General features: G+C 42.6%; 1 protein-coding gene across 1 annotated transcript in view; it reads right to left on the bottom strand.

Moving 5' to 3' along the window:
• The window catches only part of RAB11FIP1 (RAB11 family interacting protein 1), a 334,061-nt gene that overhangs the window by 200,379 nt on the left and 115,819 nt on the right, over positions 1-17,863 (bottom strand). Inside the window, exon 3 of the mRNA XM_044083048.1 lies at positions 6,681-7,401. Coding sequence (XP_043938983.1) covers positions 6,681-7,401 — 721 coding nt within the window. The remainder of the gene's footprint in view (positions 1-6,680; positions 7,402-17,863) is intronic.

The following is a 17,863-nucleotide window of genomic DNA, read 5'->3' as shown; positions in this document are numbered from 1 at the left end:
AGTGTTTGAGATAAAGTTTTAGATTCCTTTTAAACAGAGGGAGTGATGTGAGAGATGAGATCTCGGATGGAAGCTTATTCCATATTTTTCCAACAGCATTGGAGAACAAGCAATCACCTGCTAAATTGTTAGTTTTAGTAGTATGGATCAGAGGTTTGTTAGAAGAGCGCAGGTGTCTCAGGTTAGTGTAAGGTGTAATGAGACTGGAAAGTATTGGGGTTTTGCTAGGTTGGTATAGGGTCTTGTGCACTATAGTAAGCTGTTGGAGTTTGAGTAGATTGGGGAGTTCGAGCCATCCTAGCTCTTTTAGGTTCAGGCAGTGATGGGTCCTGAAAGTAGATGCTGTAACAAATCTAGCAATGTTATTATAGGATGTTACTAGTTTATTGAGGTTATTTTTTTTAGAGAGATTGGTGAATATTGGTGAGGCATAGAGTAGGGTAGAGATTAGGTGGGTTCTAGCTATTGTGGTCCTTGCTAGTGGAGTGAGAAAGGGTTTGATTCTATATAGTGATCCTATTTTTTTGTTAACTGATTTTATAGTATTGTTAATGTGAGAATCAAAGTTGAGATTATTGTCTATAGTTATTCCTAATAGCTTAGTGGTAAGATCAGGCGAGATAACTGTACTGTTGTTGAAAGTGAGAGTGAAGTGTAAAGGAATGGACTTTCGGGTAGGTGAGAAGAGTAGTAGTTTAGTTTTCTTAGGGTTAAGGAGCAGGCATTGTTGAGCAAACCATTGTTCTACAGTGTTAAAGGCGTTTTGGGTAATAGACTGGAGTTCAGTTTGAGAGTGGCTGTACAGATTATTGTGGAGTCATCTGCGTATTGAATGCAGGTGGTGTTAGGGATAGCTGTTTGCAGATCATTGATAAAGATGGAAAATAGAAGGGGGCCTAGGATAGAGCCTTGAGGAACCCCTACAGAAATAGGAAGGTGATCAGATAGTAAGTTTTTCCAGAGAACTGCCTGTTGACGGTTATTTAAGTATGATGTGAACCAAGTAATGGAAGGAGCATCAAGTGAGAGAGAAGTAAGAATGTGCAGAAGTTGGTGGTTAACCATGTCGAAAGCTTTAGACAAGTCAATGAAGACTGCAGATGATAGAATATTTTTTAATGCGGTTAAAGTTGATGGAGTTAGTAAAGGAGAGCAATGCAGTGGTGGTGCTATGGGAAGGTCTAAATCCATGCTGACAAGAAGCAAGTAGGCTGTTTTGGAGAAGGTGGTTAAGTAGTTGTTTATGTATGCATTTTTCCAATATTTTAGCAAGAGGGGATAGGAGTGCTATAGGACAATAGTTAGAGAAGTCATTGGAGTTCCCACCTTTGTGGAGTGGAATAATACGAGATATTTTCCAGATAGAGGGAACAGTTCCTTCTGTAATAGATCTGTTTAATAGTATAGAGATGGGATAGGCTATAGCTTTGGCAGCTATTTGAAGGAACTTGGCAGGGAGTCTGTCGGCAGAAGGGGTGGTAGGTTTTAGTTTATTAAGGAGTGAGAAGACAAAGGAGGTAGGAACAGGTTCAAAATGAAAAGCAGGAGGTGGAGTAGAAGAAGATGTGGGCAGGTTTGAGGTGTCAGGAGATAGGTGACTAGCCAATGTTTGGATAGCATTTGTGAAGAAAGAGTTAAAGGCATTAGCTGTTTGTGAGGGATTGTCAGGGTTGGAGCCTAGTGGGTTGGGTGTGACAGATTGGCCTGGGGAAAGAAGATTATTAATACTTATCTAGAATTGTTTAGGTTGCTTGTTAAAGGTTTGTTGAGTTAGGAGAAAATAGTTCTTTTTGTCTGTCAGAATGGCTTTTTTTGTACTGTTTCTAAGTTCTTTGAAGGTTTGGCGGTCAGTCAGATTTTTAGTAGTACGCCATTTTGCCCAAAATTTGTTTCTAAGAGTGATTTTTTGTCTGGTGTCATTGGAGAGCCAGGGGGCTGGTTTAGCTTTGGTTCTAATAGTATGTAGAGGTGCATGACGGTCTACATTGGATAGGAATGTGGAATTAAAGTGTTTTACTGCTTCATTAAGAGGAAGAAGGTTTAGTAGAGACCAGCTACATTGTTTTAGTTCAGCTAGAAAGAGTTCGGAGTTAAATTGCTTTTTTGAGCGTAATGTTAGGACAGTATTAGGAAAAGTTAGGTTTGTTCTATGTCTAATAATGTAAGTTAGTGAATGGTCACTTAGATCATCTGGAAGGGTACCAGATGTATAGGTTTGGTGGGGGTTATTTGTAAGTATCCAGTCTAAGGTAGTTTCATGGATATTGATTTTATTCGTTCTAGTAGGGCTGTTGATAAGTTGTGAGAAGCCATATAAGTTTATATGGGAGGTGGGTTTATACTTTTACAGGTATTCCAATCAATGTTTACGTCACCTAGGATAATTGTTTCTTGTGGGAGGTTGGAGGAGAGCCAGTTAAGGATATTTTCTAGTGTAATAATGTTATTTCCTGGGGGAAGGTATGTACAAATAATATTTATTGCTTTACTTTTGTTGAGTGGAAGCTTTAAGCAGATAATTTTGGTATTATTGTCAAGGGGTAGGTTGGGATGTATAGTACTGATTTGAAGGTTAGCTTTATATAAGATAGCAACTCCTCCTTCCTTTTTGACTGGGCGGTCATGTCTTATAATATTATATCCGGGTGGGGTAATTTCGTTGTCTTTAATGTGAGGTTTAAGCCATGTTTCAGATAAACAAAGAATGTCAAATTGGTGGACATCTAAGAGGGCATGAACTTGAGCAATTTTGTTACATATACTACGAATGTTAACATGAGCAACTGAGAGTGTGTTGCCAGGTTTGGCAGTTAAGAGGGTACCAGTTATATCTTGGTAAGTGTTTCCTGTAGAATAGTTATGGTGAGGGCCGGGGTTAGGATGAATGTCACCATCCAATAGAGCATGGACAAGTAATAGTTGTTTAGTCTGGAGAGGTTTACAGAGGCAGACTACTGATTTTTTGTTTTGAGGTTGTAGAATTTGATATGTACAAGTCTGTGGTATTTGGGTAGTTGGTAGCTAGCTTTATAAGTTAGGTTTGTGGAAATAGCGACTAAAAGGACTATAGCTGTAGAGGTGTGTGAGTAGGGAAAGGTGAGGGGAGTAGTGGATCGGTTGTTCATATGATGTAAGGAGATAGGTAGTGGCTAGAAAAGTTAGGAGAGAGATACAGAAAAATAGTTGGGAGTTGTGAAGGGATAAATAATGTATGCATTTCAAAGTTAAGGGAGATGAGAGAGGTAATAAGGGGTAGATTTGTAGCAAAACTGAGAAGTAGTAGTCTGACCTGAGAGAAAGGAGAAGTTTTAAGTTAGGTAATAAGTGGATGTGAAGTGATGCTAAAGGGGTTGAGGGCGTTAATGATGAAGTGTATTTGATTGGAGTTAGTCAAGTGAGGGTGTGTCCTCTAGAGTAATATATGTAGGAGTAGTGGGGGCGGGTGGGAATTGGGGGCAGGGTAGGGGAGTGGAGTGAGCCCGCAGGGCGAACGGAGCGGGAAGAGCCAAGAGAGCAGAGTGTGATGGAAGACAATCAGTGAAGAAAGAGAGTGATCCAGAGGTAAGTCTAAACATGGGGACTGTAGAAGAAAGCTCTGAGTCAAGTGGGAAGGAAGTCAGGGTGAGGACGCAGAACAAGGGTGTCTTATATGACTGAGGGGAGTGAGTGGGTAAGAGAGTCCAAGAAGAGCTGAGAACTAGTGGAGAGGGAGAGAGTGCAGTAAAGGGGAAGGCAGTATAATGCAAAGAGCTATGCTAGTGACACTTTCTAGTGGGGTGCAAGGTAATGGCAAAGAGAGGTCCCTACCTAGTTTGGTCAGGTTACGGTTCTGATAATTAATAGCTCCAAAGTTAGAGCAGCATAAGTGTAAACCTTCTTACCCAGTCTTTCCATAGTTCTGCTGTCCTTGCCAGAAGGTAGTAACTTGGGTGAATGAATCAACTGAGATGCTTATCAGAAGCAAAAGACATCAAAGAGGGATCAGGAGCAGGACATTTGTACAAAAGGTTACAATCCTCAGTCACCATATAAAACCTATAAAGCTTCTTGGGAGCATGGGGCAGAGAATCAGGCACTTTCGAGGTATTGGAAAAAGAATTCAACAAAGCAGCCAAAACAAGAGAACTAGCAGCAGGTTTAGGAGATTCCACCTGCAGCAACTCAAAGTACCCCTTCATGGTTATCGAAGACCTGAACACAATCCCACTTAAAAAAAAATCCATCATTCTAGAGATTGTGTCCCCAAAGGAAATTTCTTCAAAATGAGTATCAGGACTATTAGATTCCTCCTCCTATGACCCACAGTCCAAAGGAGAAGGAATACAAGTAGAATAAGCCAAGGATTCTTTATCAGAATCAGACTTCCTCAGAAGAATCCTGTTCTCCAAGTCTTTTAAAGGGAGAAGACGACCAAGGAGGAGTAGGAAAACCCACGGAGGAGGTTTTAATGATATTAAGGCATTAACCCCCCACCCCGAGTAAAGGTCTGCCACTCATTTTGTGGATCGCTAGGAGCAGAAGAAACATGTTTAGTGTTTTGTTTCTTCTTAAACGGAATGTCCTCCCTATAATACTTCGGAGGCTCTCACCCAGGATGACATTAAATAAACCACAGAAGGAACTTCTTCCCTATCTAGAACCTGCGGAACCCCCGTAGACCCCTCGGAAATAATCAACCGTGATTTTCCCTGAACATCCTAAATGGGCACCTGAAAAGCTTCGTCAGGCGTACTGCCAGCTGGATCCTTGCCAGCCTCCAACCCGGTCATGGCAGCGGAATCCAACAACAAAGCCAGGTGAGCCTCTGCATTCTAACTGATCTTGGGGCAAAACACCTCACAGAGGCTGGAAAACAGAAGATTCTGGTCTTATCTTTTTTACCTTCTTCCCTAATGGCTGACCCTTGGGATGGGAAGTTCCTTCCATTGTACCTTTAGCAAAAAGCTAAAGATGGTGGTTCTTAAGATACAAGGAAAGGGAAGAAAGCCTACTATGAAGAGTTTTTACAATGAAAGCCTGACAAATAGGACAGGGCGTACAATTGTGAGAAGCTCAGAGACAAAAGACACTTATCGTGGCGGTCTTTATGGGAAATCTGTCTCCTACACTGGCATTTACCTTTCCTGGATGACAACAACCCCCTGCAGCAACAAAAATCTAAGCAAAAACAAAACCCCACCAGGGTACTTATCTGCAGCATCTCAGAACCAGTAGGAAGACATAGGAGTTACCAGAAAACGAAAACGGCATTCAAACTGGTGGAAAATGATGGTAGAGATTCCGACCGGATGATCTTGAGATGCAATCGGACTACCAGCAAAGAAGTTCTGAGGATGGTATGTTCGGACAACACCTATATGCTCTACACTACACAAGGAGTGTACAAGATGAAGCTCTGCATACCTAAAAGCAACAATACCCTTTGGTATACTGGCAAACTTCCACGGCAGGGAATCCCACAAGTAATGAACACTGCAGCAGTGAATTTAAAGACATAAAAAGATTCCAATTTCTTATATCTTCCCGAATGTAAAAAGAGCAACATCACAAATTTCAAGTGCAATTTTTCAGAATATTCTTATAAATAATCTACCTGGGCTTAACAGCAACAGACTTCACAGAATATATACATAATATACAAGACTTTTTGATACATAGTAGGTTTAAGATGGCATGTCTGCCAATGTTTTCACAAGTTATAGAACAGGGAAATGTACTATTTGCAAGTTTATTGTAAAACAATTTCATCAAATCAATGATATCACACTTGAAATTAAGGGAATATATAATTGTAATTCTACAGCGGTAGTGTATGGAATTGAATGTGCTTGCAAAAAGTTCTATGTGGGAGAGACAAAAAGAACATTGGCTTGTAGGATTAAGGAACATGTTAGGGATATTTTGAAAAATAAGGAAACTAGCCCCTTGGCAGGGCATTTTCAAAAGTATCATGGGGGAAAGGTGGAGAATTTGAAAGTTTCAGTGTTGGATAGCATTGAAAACACAAAGTATTTAAATGATAAGTCTATAAAACAAATATTAAGGAAAAAAGAATTATATTTTATATTAAAATTTAATACGCTCAAACCTAATGGTTTGAATTATGATTGTTCATGGAAGAGTTTGCTGTAATAAGTGTTTGTTAAAAATACAGTGTTTTATGCATTTTATTTTTTCTACTTTTTCCATTTTTAATAATATTGAATGAAATGGTTGATTGAATAATTAGAAGCAATTAATGTATGAGAGTAGATGTTTAAAAGGGAGGCTAACTGTTCAGTTTAATGAATAATTTACTCTGTAAAGGCTATTTGCCGAGGCGCTAGAGAAGAGAACAGAAGTGTTTCTTGTGTTACTGGATGTAACTACATCTTGTTGGATTAAAGCTTTCTATAAAGTTGCAACGGAGTCTTCCTTTGTGTGGTATAACACCTATATGCTCTACACTACACAAGGAGTGTACAAGATGAAGCTCTGCATACCTAAAAGCAACAATACCCTTTGGTATACTGGCAAACATCATGGCTTCCACGGCAGGGAATCCCACAAGTAATGAACACTGCAGCAGTGAATTTAAAGACATCAAAAGATTCCAATTTCTTATATCTTCCCGAATGTAAAAAGAGCAACATCACAAATTTCAAGTGCAATTTTTCAGAATATTCTTATAAATAATCTACCTGGGCTTAACAGCAACAGACTTCACAGAAGTAGGAGGCTGTTCATTTTTTGTGTTTCTTACAATATCATTTTCAAATGGATTCAAGGATTTCTTCTTGCTAGCAGAGTTTACTGCATCTTCTAAAGCAGCCTTTTCATCAGAAACTTCAGCAAGTTTTATGTTATCCTTTTTCTTTAAAACTTCAAAAGAATCTTGTGCGCTTTTATCATGTTCTTTCTTTCCAGTAAGAACAGCAGAAGTGAATACTGTAGACTCAGGTTTGTTTCTCTCTTCATTCAAAGTAGTCTTATCCTGAGAAATACTATTAGGGAAGTCTTGTGGGCTATCAACAATCTTAAAGGATGGCACAGTCACAGCTTGCGACTTCACAAAAGGCAGAATGGGAGAACTGTTAAACTTATAATGCTCTTCCGATTTCTTGGGTGACAAATCCTCTGTTGAGTTAGACAATGTGTTTTTTATTTTTTGTAAAGAATCGTTAGAGTCGGAGCTTTTCAGTACATTTTCTTGGACTGATTCTGATTCTTCAACATAGACATGACTACCATTAATACAGAGGTTAGACTGAGAGGCAGGATCCGTGCTGGACTTCAGACCAAGCTGTGAAGTGCTTTCCTTCTTGGCACTTGTAGGTGAAATCTGGCCAAGAGAGGGTTCCACACTCAGTGTTCTCTTATGCGTCATAATCTTGGGCAGATGAAGTTTGTTTGAACTTTTTTCTGTAAAGAAATATTGTGAATTTTGTTAGTCTAAGTTATACTTGGAGTAAGACTGCAGTTCAGAACATGCTTTTCAGTAAGTTTTCACAAATACTGACATGTTATCTTTTAACAGGAATTTTAAGTCTGCTCTACGAATATCTTCTCAACTGCTAAAGCTCATTAATGTAGGACCATTGAAAAAGTACACATACTATCAACTTAGAAGCAAAGTGCTTTTAACTTGTACAGTACAGCAAGTGACTCCTTCAGGAGGCATTCATGTGAGCTTCATCCATCTTATATGCTTGATTCTGTATGTGATATTTAACAGCAGCAGTCTGCTCCACAGCTTTACTTTTGTGATGTGAATCAGGAAATGCATAAGCAAGTATTATTAAAAAGGCATAGATCTCAATGCTCCCTTACCAGTTCTGCATGGTGGCCCATGAAAAGTAAGACAGGACTACAACAAAAAGGAAAATTATGTACTTACCCTGTTGGTTTCAACTGTATCACCCTTGTAGCAGATCTGAGCCGGCAACACATTCCACACACAAGCCTCTAAAGAGCTTGAGCTACTTTCCTCCCATGATGCACTGCACTCCTACAAACCCTCAGTTTTTATCCAATCAGGTATAGTACTGAGCAGCCATGGAGAAAGGCTTTGGGTTTAGGTCTGCCATGCCTATGCAGGCAGCACAGTGATAATTTGGATGGCGGAATTATGGAAAATTGGCAGAGGGACAATAAGGATATAGCATTAAGACATAGAAGTTACACACTTGCCAAATATTGTCATCTCCATCTGCCTCAGGTATTGAGACAGAATCCCCAGCTATTTTACTAGGATATCCCAGAGGATGGTAGAATCAAAGTAAGCTCTGGACCTAAACATGAGATCAAGGTTATAATGTTTGATGACAGCATGTACCATTGACCATGTTGCTGCAGCACAAATGTTGCCAATAGAAGAGCTCTTGAAAAAGTGCATGGAGATAGAGACTGACCTTGAGGAATGTGCTTTTGATTTTTCATTTCAGTTTTTTATGCACAGAATAAATGAATGTGATACAATCATAACACTATCAGGTGAGTGTCACTCGAGAGACTAGGAAAGGAAAAGCTTGTTTTCTTTAGGTCAAAGCTTCGTTTTAAGACAAAACCTGAGCTGCCTGTAAACATCCAAAGTATGCAGGGAATATTTTCCTTTGTTTACATAGTTTGGAAACCAAACTTGCAGATGAATAGTCTGCTTTATGGCAGCCATGGAGGAAATTTTAGAAGCAAAGGTAGGGTTTGGTCTGAGGTAGACTATCTTTGTGGAAAACCAGATACGATACAGTGGTTTGCAAGCAAAAGCAAACAGTTCAGATATTCACCTGGCCAAGTGGCAGCTGCTAGTAGTGATGCTTTCCAGGAGAGATACTAAACAGAATGGTTTGAGATGGTCTCAAATGGGGGGGGGGGGGTATAAAAGCTTGAAGTACAAAAGTAAGACCCAATGGAGGTACTACAGTCTTTGATGGGAGGCCAGAGAATGAAAGTTCACTTTAAGAACATCTTGCATATCTTTTGTCTAGCTAGAAAACTCAAACTGAATCCTGGATGAAAACTGAAAATGGCTGCTAGCTTAACATTAATGGCTGAAAACAGATTAGCCAAGAAATGCAATATGAAGGAAACAGGAATTTAATAGGGGTCTAAGTTGATGGTACGCTGCTCAAGGGAAAATTTTATCCCCTTACTTTTGTATAATTTTCCAGCAGATTGTTGTTGGAAGCAGAATCTGCACAACTCCAGCTGTTAAGAGTTGGATTATTGGCCATCACTGGAATTGGAGAAACCATGAGATTAGTCTGACGCAGCTGATGTATGGGTGATACTGACTAGGGCTGGATAGAAGAGACAGCAAATCCAGATGGGGATCTGGCAACCATGGAGATAGTGTTAGATGAGACCAGGGCACTGGGAAAGTACAGTTGTGTACACTTACCATAAATGTAGATGTTAGAGTGTATTCACTGTTGCAGTCCTAACATATGGGTTTATCCGGATCCCGGTAGCCCACATTCGGCCAGAATACCAGAGTCCTCGGTATATGTAGTCGGCTGTAAAACTGATATCAGAACGTCAGGTATAAAGGGAGGCAGCTGATGCCATTTCCTCAAATTTTCTTGCCTGAACTGTCAGGAGTCCCCAAAAGAAGGCTAACACAGGAAGGAAACCCCCTGGAAACATGCCATCCAAAAAATGAAATACATAGTCTGTGCCTTAGGAAAAATGGGGGAATGGAGGGTGGGAAACCAGGACTGCAACAGTGAACACTCGAACATCTACATTTATGGTAAGTGTACACAACTGTACTATGTTATTCATGTTTCACTGTTGTAGTCCTAACATATGGATTGATTCCCAAAGCCCATGAAAAAACAAAAGGGGGGAGGAAGAATCACAGATTAAGGGTTGGTAAGGAGGCCTTGCAAAACTTCAGAGGCAAAACCAGCCCTGGATTTAGAAAACAAAGGTAGATTGTAATGCTTTGTGAAAGTATGGACAGAAGACCAAGTAGCTGCTTCTAGAATGTCCTTAGTAGGCACACCTCTCAAAAAAGCTGCAAAGGTAGAGGCTTGCTCTATTAGAATGGGTCCTAATACCCGGAGGGGGAACCTTCCTCTGCTGCAGGTAACAAAAGTGAATAGAATAAGCAATCCATTTGGAGACTGTTTGTTTCGAAATAGCTTTACTGTGAGCTCCAGAATCAAAACTAACCAACAACTGCTCAAACTTCCGAAAGGGTTTAAGCCTAAGTAAAATCTCAGCTGTCTATGCACATCAAAAGAGTGCAGAAGCCTTTCCTTTTTATTCTGGGGATTATTGAAAAGGTAGGCAGGTGAATAGACCGGTTAAGGGTCAGACTGGAAACCACCTTTGGCATAAAGGAGGGATTAGTTCTCAGAGAAACCCAATCTGTAGGCAAAATAATGAAAGGTTCTACTGCCATTAAGGCTTGCAGCTCTGAAACCATTCTAGTAGAAGTAATAGCCAAAAGAAAAGCAGTCTTCCAGGAGAGAAACTTTAAATCTGCAGAGGCAGCTGGTTCAAAAGGAGGGAGAGTAAGCTTCTCCAGGACAAAATTAAGATCCCAAAGCAGGAGTAGGAGCTCTTTTGGGAGGTCTAAGATTGCTGGCTCCCATCACAAACTGCTTCAACAAGGGGCGAGAAAAAAATGGGTTGCTCAAATGAACAATGAGCAGAAATTGCTGAAGTATGAATCTTGACTGAAGAAAAAGGAAGTCCACAATTAAGCAAGCCTGCCAGATAATCAAGAATGAGGGAAAGGAGGATGAGAAGAGTCTTCTCCTTTAGCCTGCATCCAATAGCAAAATATCTTCCATTTATCTGCATAGGATTTCCTGGTGCTAGGCCTCCTGGCCTCATGAAGAACTTCAAGCACCTGCTGGGAAAGATTTAAAGTATTAGCCAGGCAGTTAAATGCAGAGTTTGAAGATAAGGATGAAGAACCCCCCCCCCCACACCTGAACCAACAGATCTGGTACCAGGGGAAGATGCCAAGGCTGAGCTTGGGAAAGGCTGTGAAGAAGGGGATACCAATGCTGCCTGGGCCAGTCTGGTGCTATAAGAATAGCCCTTGTTTTTTCGTCCTTTATCTTTAGCAGCACTCTGGGAAGAAGAGGCAGAGGAGGGAAGGCATAAATTGAAAGTTGTGTCCATGGGAAGGACAAAGCGTCCACTCTCCGAGCTTTGTTGTGAAACCCCCTGGTGCAGAAAGTTGGAAGGAGATGACTGGTGTGAGAGGAAAAAAGATCCACTTGTGGAGTGCCCCAACGCTGAATGATGCGCTGGAAGATTATCTTGTTCAGTTGCCACTCGTGAGGATCCACAGCATGTCTGCTCAATTGATCCGCCAAGGAGTTTAACCTCCGTGGAAGATACTGGGCTATTAGATGTATGCCCATGGAAGCTGCCAAGGATCATAGTCTCATGCTGTGTCTGCACAAGGGATAAGAGTGAGTCCCGCCCCGCTTATTGATGTACCACATGACTGTGATATGTTTTGTCCTGATCAGAAGAGTCCCAGGGTAGAGTAGGTCCTTGAAAGCCAGCAAGGCCTGCAGCACTGCCATCAATTCTTTTAAGTTTATGTACAGATGAATCTGCAGAGTGTTCCAGTTCCCCTGTATGCCCTTGCCTTCCAGATGCGCTCCTCAAGCATAATCTGAGGCGTGTGTGTTGAGAGTCTGGCTGGCAGGTGGTGGGCGGAAAGGAAGACCCTTGTTCTGAGAAGACTGTCGCCCACCAGAGAAACTTAATTTGTAGACGGGGAATAAGAGGAAGAATCAAGTCCAACTCCTGTGTGTGTTGACAAAGTTTTCTTGAGGTACCATTGAAGTTTTCTCATATGCAGCCTTGCACATGGGATCATCAGAATACATGAAGCCTTGAACCCCCAGTGCTTGCAGGAATTGCCTTGCGAGCAGGGTCATGCTTGCCAAGTTCTTGAAGTAAGCCGAAAGATCATCTTGTTTCTCTTGTGGGAGAAATACCATATGGGTAGCTGTATTCAGACTCGCTCCCAGGAAAACAATCTCCCTTGTAGGAACAAACTGACTTCTTTTCGTTGAGTGTGTAACCCAAAGAGGTGAGAATGTTCTTCACAAAGTCCAAATCCTTTTTCAGTTGTTCTGGGGAGTTTGCTTGGATGGAACAGTCGTCCAGGTAAGGATATATCTGAATGTTTCTCTGCCTGCAAAAAGCAATGACTTGCGCCAGGCACTTCGTGAAAACTCTGGGAACAGTAGATAAGCCAAAGGGCAGTGCAGAGAATTGGAAGTGTTGCTCCCCAGCCCTGGGACAAAAGAACTGCCTGCAACTTTCCCTTATTGGGATGTGCTGATAAGCCTCCTTGAGATCCAAAGTTACCAGCCATGAGTCCTTGTCCAGCATTGGCAGTAACTGTTGAAGAGTGAGCATCTTAAGTTTGGGAATCACACGGAAAGTGTTAGAATAGACAGATCCAGGATAGGGTGCCAGGTGACCCCTTTCTTGGGTACCAGAAAAAGTCTTGAACAGAAACTTAGGCCTGCCTGAGCTGCAGGTACTGGCTCTAAAGCATCCATAGTCAGTAGAGAAGAAATATGACCTTCTACCTCTGCCTTGAGATTTCTGGGTATGTCTGGGTACCCTTGTAAAACAGGGAAGGTGTGAAAATAAAACCTGTAACATTGGTTTACTATATTGAACACCCATTTGTCTTCTGTGATGGTAGACCATACCTCTGCGCAACCTGGCTAACCCCCCCCCCCCAAAGGAAACACTGGGCGCGCAGAGGTAGGCACAAGAAGGCTGGAATCATTGAGAATGCTTGCTAGCTGGCCTAGAACTTCCCACTTTAGAAAAAGAAGACTGCCATTGTTTAGCCTTTTGAGGGGCAGAAGCCTGCCCTCTGGAAGATCTGAAACCCTTAGGCCTAGAGCGACCCTGCTTGCCAGAATCAGGGAAAGACCAATTCTTGGAAGGATAATGCCTACTAAACCGAGGAGGCTGAACCTGAAGGAAATCTTTAACACCTTGCATAGATTTCGCCCTATCCTCCAACTTCTTCAGTACCTCCCCTCAGCCTTGTTACCAAAAAGGTTGTCTTTGTGCAAAGGAACATCCAGCAATTTAGATTTAACAGGTTCAGAAACAGGCTACTCCGTAAGCCAAGCATGCCTTCTAATAACGGAACCAATGGCTGCTGCTCTGCAGGAAGCCTCCAAGGTGTCAAAACAACAATGTAGTGAATGCTTATTAACTAGAGTGGCAGAACTTAATAAATCTTGCAAGTCTTTGTTCTCAGACATGGAAGGAACATCCAAGTTTAGCCTTAATAGCCTCCAAAGTATGCTGAGGATACGTAAGCATGTGAAAAAGACAGTTCACAGATCTAATGGCAAGAGTTGTGGAGGTATAGACTTTTTTACCCCACCTAAGGCCTTGGACTCCTTATCAGAAGGTACAGGGTTTTGGCAATAGTAGCCTTAACACCCTTAGGGCCTTGAGAAACAATCTCAGGATCAGCAGTAGGATTTTTGAAAAGAAATTGATAAGAATCAGGAACCCTGTTATACCTATCAGGCTTTTCTGGGGGCAGGAGGAACAGAATTAGGAGTTAAAGAATTTTGGAGGTATAGCCTGAGGCTTATGCTGTGGCAAATCCAAAGATTCCCGGATTCTTTTCTTAGACTGGGGAAAATCCTGACTTTCCCATTTAAAGTGCTCCCTAAGAGTATTCAAAGTATCCCCAAAGGAAAAATCTTCTGGAGAGGAGGCAGAAGGGATAGAGTCTTCAGCATCACAATCCTCAAAGCCAGAAAAAAGTTGAGAATTCCATTCACCAGCAGAAATACTGGACACCTCAGAATATGAGATAGACAAAACATCAGGAGACAATTCCCTAGCCCTCTTGGAAGGGGGTGGGGGGTGGTGAGAGCCCCTAATAAGGGAAAGATAATCACTAGCCATCTTTACAAACTGGGACTAAGGCAAAGGAGGGGAGGTAGACGCCGGCTTGAGAGTGGTTTTGCGGCTGGAAGGTTTGCTACTAATCCAAAAGGACTCAGGAGGCCTAGCAATTGCAGAACTGTGAATTAAGGTAGTCGGTCTGGCTGTGGTCTCATGTCGAAGAGAAGAGGTGCCTGAAGCCGGTGCCTGCATAGCGGCTTCGGACCCATCTGAGGTGGCGACAGGCAGAGGGTCTGAAGACAAAATAGCAGCCTGCGGCATGGAGGACTCCGTAAAGCTCTCGGCAGAGGCCTGCGGCTGAAAATCTGCGAACTGCAGGGGCTGCGAAAGCGCCTCACTGACTACCGCTGGGCTGACGACCAATTTCACTGGTGCGTCGTCAGCAGATTTAACCCTAGGCCTGTTGCAGTCCTTGCATTTCCTAGGTACATTTGAAATCGGGAAACCAGAAGACGCCATACCGACTAACTTAGGCCAGACTCCGAAATGCTTATACAAAATCTTAGCTCTACGGCATATGGTAAGCGGGTTGAAGGAAGCAAAGAGTTCGCAATTAGGGACGTCATCCTCAAGGCCCAAACAAGTTATATAATAGGAATGAAAATCACAGTGCTTTTCCACAGGCAAGACAGTTATTAACTTTATCTGAAATTCGTTAAAGCAAGAAAAGAGGGTCCCCAACGGGGTACTTATCTGAGGGCGTCTTCAACTTGGTAGTTGGAATGCAAAAAGAAGGTAAACGGCCAACTGGCACTAGTGCGAATTGCATCTGCTTCGGACTCCACGGCAAGAAAGACTGAGGAAATGGCATCAGCTGCCTCCCTTTATACCGACGGCAGCAGTCATATACAGAGGACTCTGGTATTCAGGCCGACTGAGGGCTACCGGGAGTCATATAACCCATATGTTAGGACTGCAACAGTAAAACACTAAGAACATCCACATTTACCTGGCCCAGGAAAGAAGATGAGAAAAACCTTCACCATGCACAGTGATGCTTGCTGTAAAAACTTTGTCAGAAGTGGAATGGGTGGGGGGGCATACAGTAGACCAGGCGGCCAGGGTAGACCAGAGCATCCCTGGATGTCTGCCCCTGTGGAGGGAAGAGGGCAAAGTAGCTGCTGTACCTTGTACTGCTCAAGGAGACAGACTGCAGCACGGCTGACCACAGAAGCTGAAGATTTTGCCTGCTACTGTGGAGTTGAGGGATCATTCAAATAAGGCATAGAATGCAATAACAAGACTGTCTGCTAAAAGTTATGTCCACACTGGAATGTACATTATCAGAAAACAGAAGACAGTGTCCACTGACATACTCTACTGGTCTCTCAGTACAAGAAATATAGGATCATAGAAGGTTACTAGGCTATTGCCCCCGAGGCCCTTACAAGCCTAGGCAAGAGTTTAGCCCATGTTTAGACAAATCGGCACCCAATGCTCCTGTCCAGCAGGGACATGGGTGGAATCCCATGGGTATATTTTCTGTTTCCCATCCAGTTATCAGGTTGCGCTTAAAAAGGGGTAAAGAGGTACTCTGCATGATGTGGAAAGTCGATTCCATAGATGGGGGGAGTCTCTGGGACACAAATCTATCCCCCAGCAAGTCTTGTTGATGTCATAGTCCAAGTTGAGGCCTCGTGTGTATGTTATTCAAGTGGAGCTTGACTTGCAGATATGCAGCAGTCCCATCAAGGTGGGGTCTGATCGCCTTGCATGCCAGACAGAGGTCACCTCTGAGGAGTCTGTATAAAACTGAGTAGAGGGATAGTGCTTTTAGCCTGTGCATGGTAGATGTCTGAGGCCCTGGATTCTCCTGGTGAGAAACCTCTGTGGTCTCCAGCTGCTGCATGTGCTTTGCGAGGTACATGCCGAAAGCGGTGTTGTATTCAATAATGGGCCTTATAAGGGAAGAAACACAGGGATGTTATGACCTCCTTGTCCCTGGACGAAATGCCCTTACTAATGAGGTGGGCCATGTAGAAGGCTTTCCGTACAAAAGCAACATGGTAGTCAAAAGTCAAGTTATCAACCTGGGTGCCCAAATCCCTCAAAACTGATTGTGTGCTTAGGATGTTATTAATGTGACTTTGTGGGGGCATCACTCTCCCCAAAGGGGATGATGATGCATTTTTTTGTATTCAGCTTGAGTCATGTTTCTGGCACCAGTAATTGTCTCAGTGAGACCCTCTTGGAGAATGCCCACATCACTAGGAGAACTGATGACAGCACCCAGCTTGCAGTCATCTGCAAACTGGGTCAGCTACAGCCCACTGTTTTTGGCCCACATCTCAGAAAAGTATATCGCAAATAACAGAGGCCCCAAGACTGAACCCTGGGGTATGTGCTTGTTATGGGTCTACTGCTTGAGGCAGCTTCTCCTATTTTGACTACGCAGATTCTATCAGTCAGCCAATTTGCTACCCATCAGGTAACATATGGATTGATGCCTAGTTGAGAGAGTTTATCTATATTACCAGAGTGGGGAATAGTGTCAAAGGCTTTGGCCAGGTCAAGGTAGGCGGTGTGCACAGTCTTCCCAGAGTCCATGGCTTTGGTGACCATCTCAAAGAAGTCGACCAAACTTAGCAGACACGACCTCCCATTGATGAAGCCAAACTGTGGATATGATAGAGCTCCTCCTTCCTTGCTGATGTACCACAATGTGTGCACAGAGATCAATTTCTTTTGAAGAAGCCCTGTAGTACCTTAACAGTAGGAAGACCACTCATCTCCAGCACACTGATGTGAAGGAGGCCTCTTACTGTGATTAAGATTCTTGCACTGTCCTATTTTGCAGTACCCCTCCCCCCAAATCTACAGAGGAGGCATCAGTAGTAACCATGGCTTAATGGAAAAACAAAGGGACGGTCAACTTGCACTGGGGGCAGGGGTATTGTAACCAACACTTCAGATAAGTCCTGCAATGTGTAGATAGTTGGATAAGAAATTTAAGTGAGTGGATTGTGACCACTGTACTCTGTGTCCACTGCAATATTCAAGAGATATCTGGTGAGAGGGACTAATGTAATGACTGCTGTCCATGTTCCAAGTGTTCGCAAAATTATGACAGCAACTGGAGAGTTGAGATGAGGGTTGATGACTTACAGTAGTGTTTATTCTGAAAGTCTTGCAATTGTTGTTGTGGTCTCCAGGTGAAAGCTCATAAAATCTAAAAATAGATTTTGGCTGCAGATTTCTTTTCAGTGTATTGAGATCTCAAGGGACTGTCACAAACTGGGTATATAATCTCTTGATAAAATTTATTATTTCTTTTTATTTACAAGAAAGTCTGACTGGACACCAGTCCCTTTTCAGTGGAGGCCTGGGGAGAACAGCTCCACAAATCACGCATGCATATCAATGTACATTTTCACAGTTAGAGATATAACTTTAAACAGTTTACATCAAGCAAAACTTTTAGTTATGTACTTACCATAACTTCGGATGTATGGGATCCATCTCGCCTACATTCATAACTGATGGGTTCGGAGCCGATCCATCGGCTCCGACTCGGCCACTATATAGTAGAACGAAGTCTCTAATTGGCTGGGCTACCCCTTATCCCAGAATGCAGCACGCCTGCTTCCCCAGATCTTGTTTGTTCACTTTTTATACCCACATCCAGGCACAGAAACATACCAACAACTGTAACAAACTAAAGTCCTTCAAGAGAAAAAGTCAGTAAATAGCAACATTTCCTCTAAATCCAATGGGAAGGGGGAAGGAGGGCGGTGCGATGAATGTAGGCGAGATGGATCCCATACATCCGAAGTTATGGTAAGTACATAACTAAAAGATGTAATGGGATCCTATCTCGCCTACATTCATAACTGATGGGACAGCATTCCTAGCACCTAAATCCCGGGTGGCTCATTGGAAAACACTCCTGAGAACTGTGGAACCAAAGGAAGCTCTACCTCGAGAAGCCACATCTATCTTGTAATGAGAAATGAAG

Source organism: Protopterus annectens, chromosome 9.part0 (genome assembly GCF_019279795.1).
Source record: "Protopterus annectens isolate FY-2018-M chromosome 9.part0, PAN1.0, whole genome shotgun sequence".
NCBI lineage: Eukaryota > Metazoa > Chordata > Ceratodontiformes > Protopteridae > Protopterus > Protopterus annectens.
The sequence above is the reverse complement of the archived record's forward strand: the minus strand, read 5'-3'. Positions and strand labels throughout refer to the sequence as shown.